A 3266-nucleotide genomic window follows, 5' to 3' on the forward strand; every position below is an offset into this window, starting at 1 on the left:
GGAGATCGAGACCATGCTGGCTAACACGGTGAAACCCCATCTCTACTAAAAAATACAAAAAACTAGCTGGGCGAGGTAGCGGGCACCTGTAGTCCCAGCTACTCGGGAGGCTGAGGCAGGAGAATGGCGAAGCAGGGCTTGATGGCGAAGCTTGCAGTGAGCCAAGATCCGGCCACTGCACTCCAGCCTGGGCGACAGAGCGAGATTCCGTCTCAGAAAAAAAAAAAAAATCCTATCATTTGCAATAACATGGAGGAACCCGGAGGACATTATGTAAATAGAAATAAGCCAGACACAGGACAAATACCACAGGATGCCACTCACATGAGGAATCAGCCGCTGAGCACCGGGTTTGGCCTGTCCCCTCCGCGTTGGCACACTGACAACTCCCACTCAGTGAGTTAAATGGTGGGCTGCCCATGCCACGGACTGGGCCTGCTACCCACATCTACCTGCTGAAGAGCTCATAGGACCCTGACTCTAGAGGGGATGTCAGCATCAAATATCTGACTATGTTAACCCCACACTGACTCCAGGCCAAGCACATCCCACAGCCATCAGGTCTCCACCCAAGAGGACCCCGATGGGCTTTGCCCTGCAGACGTGGCCTGACCACTCAGAGGCAGGCGCGGCCATGACACAGACGGTTTATTCAGAGCTCTCCACCCACCACGGTTCCACATCCCAGCTCGGCAGGCCTGTCTGTGACGGCCCCATCCTGAGTTCCAAGTCCACGTCCTGACTGAGTGCTGAGTGGGCTCACTCGGCGCTCAGGAAGACCCTCTTGCGTGCGGTATTGGTGTAAGGGTGCCAGCGCCACTCCACGTCTGCTGTGGCCTCCTGCTCCAGCGTGCCCAGGCGGATCATGTACACTGCAGGCAGGGATGGCCATCAGCCCTGGCACAGCCAGCCTCGCCTCCCGACCCCAGACATGGGATTCAGCCTCAAACTCACGCTTTAGCTCAAAGCGGGGCCCGACCTCAGTGAGCTCCACGTTGCGGTGGTCTGTCTTCTTGTACACGTGGTGCCTGGGAGGGAACAGCTGTGGGTCAAAGGCAAGCAGCACGCGGTACACAGGGTGGGGACGCTCTCCCGGGGCATGGCCTGTGGACCCACCGGAACGATATGTAGTCGTCCTGGTTTGCGAAAGTGATGACCCGGTGGCTGTCATCTTTGGGCACGGGAAACAGGTATCGGAGGATGTCAGAGACCTGGGGCACAGGGAAAGAGAGTGGCAAATGCCTGGCCTGGCCCGCAGCCCCAGCCTGAAGGCCCCCAGACTCACCCGCTTGCCCAGGCGGGAAGAGAAGCCATGTGTGATGAGGTGGGGCTTGGCCTCTGACATGGTGCCCAGGTCTGGGATGTCATGCCGCATGACCACGTTGCACAGCGTGAAGTAGGCAGTAGGGCCAAAGGGCAGGTGGCTGACGATGAGCCCCACTGGTGGGGAAAGGTGGCTGTCAGAGACCCCCGTCTGCCCTCAGACAGCTCCCACCCCGACTCTCCCTCTGGCCTCACCAGGTGTGCCCCGATGCTCGTGAACGACTAGCAGATCGGTGACGCCGTTGGCTTTGCAGGCTCGCACCAGTGCCCCCACTTCATGTCGACCTCGGTTCATTCGCTGGGCCCCTGGGAACACCAGCTTCAGCTCCTGGGCGTGGATGGCAGTGTGCAGTCAGGACGGGGGCTGTGTGTCCTGGGCGTCTCCCCCTCACTCCCTGCTCACCAGTACCTTTGCAAACATCTTGAGGCGGGAACTGGGGTCTCGGGAGGTAGTGATCATAACCTTGGGATCCTCGACTCCTGCCCATCGGTATTCATCATCCACGTGGCTGGTCACGCCTGTCAGGGGCACGAGGGGCAAGAACATGACAGTCTCGGGAATGAAATGCTAACTTGGGGGCAGCCAAGACCGCCAGGATGGCGCTGCCTGCTGAAGCCTTCAAGAATAGGAATGATCCACATGCATAACAGGCAAGAGGGTGGCCTCCAACCACTCTGGCTGCCGAGCACACATGTGGCGGAGGAACAGAATCTTTTGTTTAATTGTAGTTCACTTAAGCTATATTAATCACATGGGGCTACTGTATTACACAACGAAGTCCACACTCTGCTAAGGTGAACAGTGGCAAACTCCTTTCCCTCAAAACAAGTATCTATAATGTTTGGAATTCCTTCCTTGTTTCTTGAATAATGCAGTGAATTAAACGTATGGGCACCAATGATGTGCGAGGGACACCATCTTGCCCCGGCAGGCACTCCGGTGGGGGAGGGAATTAACAAGCAAGGCGCGGAGTCAGTGGCCCACGTGTGCCATGTAAGTGGGACAGGGCACACTCAGGGAGAGCCCTGCGATGCCATCTATGCAGTGACAAGGGCATAGCAGACAGTTCCAGGAGCAGTTTCCTCTGATGGGACAGTGCCCAGTGTGTCTGAGGAATGACGGGAGACCAGCCAGCTCAGTGTTGGGGAGGGCTACCTTGTATAGTTACCTTCACCTCCTGCATCATCAAACTCCAGGGACCCCTGTAAGGCCAGAGCCTCTCGGCGTAACTCAGTGGGAATCAGGCGGTTTTCTGCAGGGAGAAGAGAGAGGAGCTGAGTGGGTCACAAGCATGGAGCCCTCAGCTCACTCCACACACCACAGCTTACAAGCCTGTACACGCTTGAAATAAAAATACCTCAGTCCATTCTGGGCTTGGATACAGCAGGGATAGAGGTGACAAAACTTTCTACAGGCCAGCCTGTAAACAGTGGTTACTAGGACTTCATTTTCTTTAGTCTCACAACTTGAAGACTTTCTAAAATATCTAAACATATTGTATTGCTTTTATAACCAGGTCGAAATCTAAAAATTGATTTTTTTTTTTTTTGAGAGTCTAACCCTGTCGCCCAGGCTGGAGTGCAGTGGCGTGATCTCAGCTCACCGCAACCTCCGCCTCCCAGGTTCAAGCGATTCTCCTGCCTCAGCCTGCAGAGTAGCTGGGATTACAGGCACCCATCACTACATCCGGCTAATTTTTGTATTTTCAGTAGAGACGGCGTTTCGCCATGTTGGCCAAGCTGGTCTCGAACTCCTGACTTCAAGTGATCCGCCAGCCTCAGCCTCCCAAAGTGCTGGGATTACAGGAGTGAGCCACGGCGCTGGACTTTAAAAATTACTTTTGAAAAGAAATATAGGCCGGGCGCGGTGGCTCAAGCCTGTAATCCCAGCACTTTGGGAGGCCGAGACGGGCGGATCACGAGGTCAGGAGATCGAGACCATC

At 55.6% G+C, this 3266-nt stretch overlaps 1 protein-coding gene across 1 annotated transcript in view; it reads right to left on the bottom strand.

Moving 5' to 3' along the window:
• Positions 1–631: 631 nt before the first annotated feature.
• Positions 632–3266, bottom strand: part of IMP4 (IMP4, U3 small nucleolar ribonucleoprotein) — a 17124-nt gene continuing 14489 nt past the window's right edge. Inside the window, exons 3-9 of the mRNA XM_011970258.1 lie at positions 2493–2576; positions 1733–1842; positions 1519–1651; positions 1286–1440; positions 1117–1211; positions 955–1028; positions 632–872 (exon numbers count right to left, since the gene is read on the bottom strand). Of these exons, the coding sequence (XP_011825648.1) occupies positions 760–872; positions 955–1028; positions 1117–1211; positions 1286–1440; positions 1519–1651; positions 1733–1783 (621 nt within the window). The 5' untranslated portion in view covers positions 1784–1842; positions 2493–2576 and the 3' untranslated portion in view covers positions 632–759. The remainder of the gene's footprint in view (positions 873–954; positions 1029–1116; positions 1212–1285; positions 1441–1518; positions 1652–1732; positions 1843–2492; positions 2577–3266) is intronic.

The sequence above is a fragment of the Mandrillus leucophaeus genome, unplaced genomic scaffold (genome assembly GCF_000951045.1).
Source record: "Mandrillus leucophaeus isolate KB7577 unplaced genomic scaffold, Mleu.le_1.0 Scaffold939, whole genome shotgun sequence".
Taxonomy (NCBI): Eukaryota; Metazoa; Chordata; class Mammalia; order Primates; family Cercopithecidae; genus Mandrillus; species Mandrillus leucophaeus.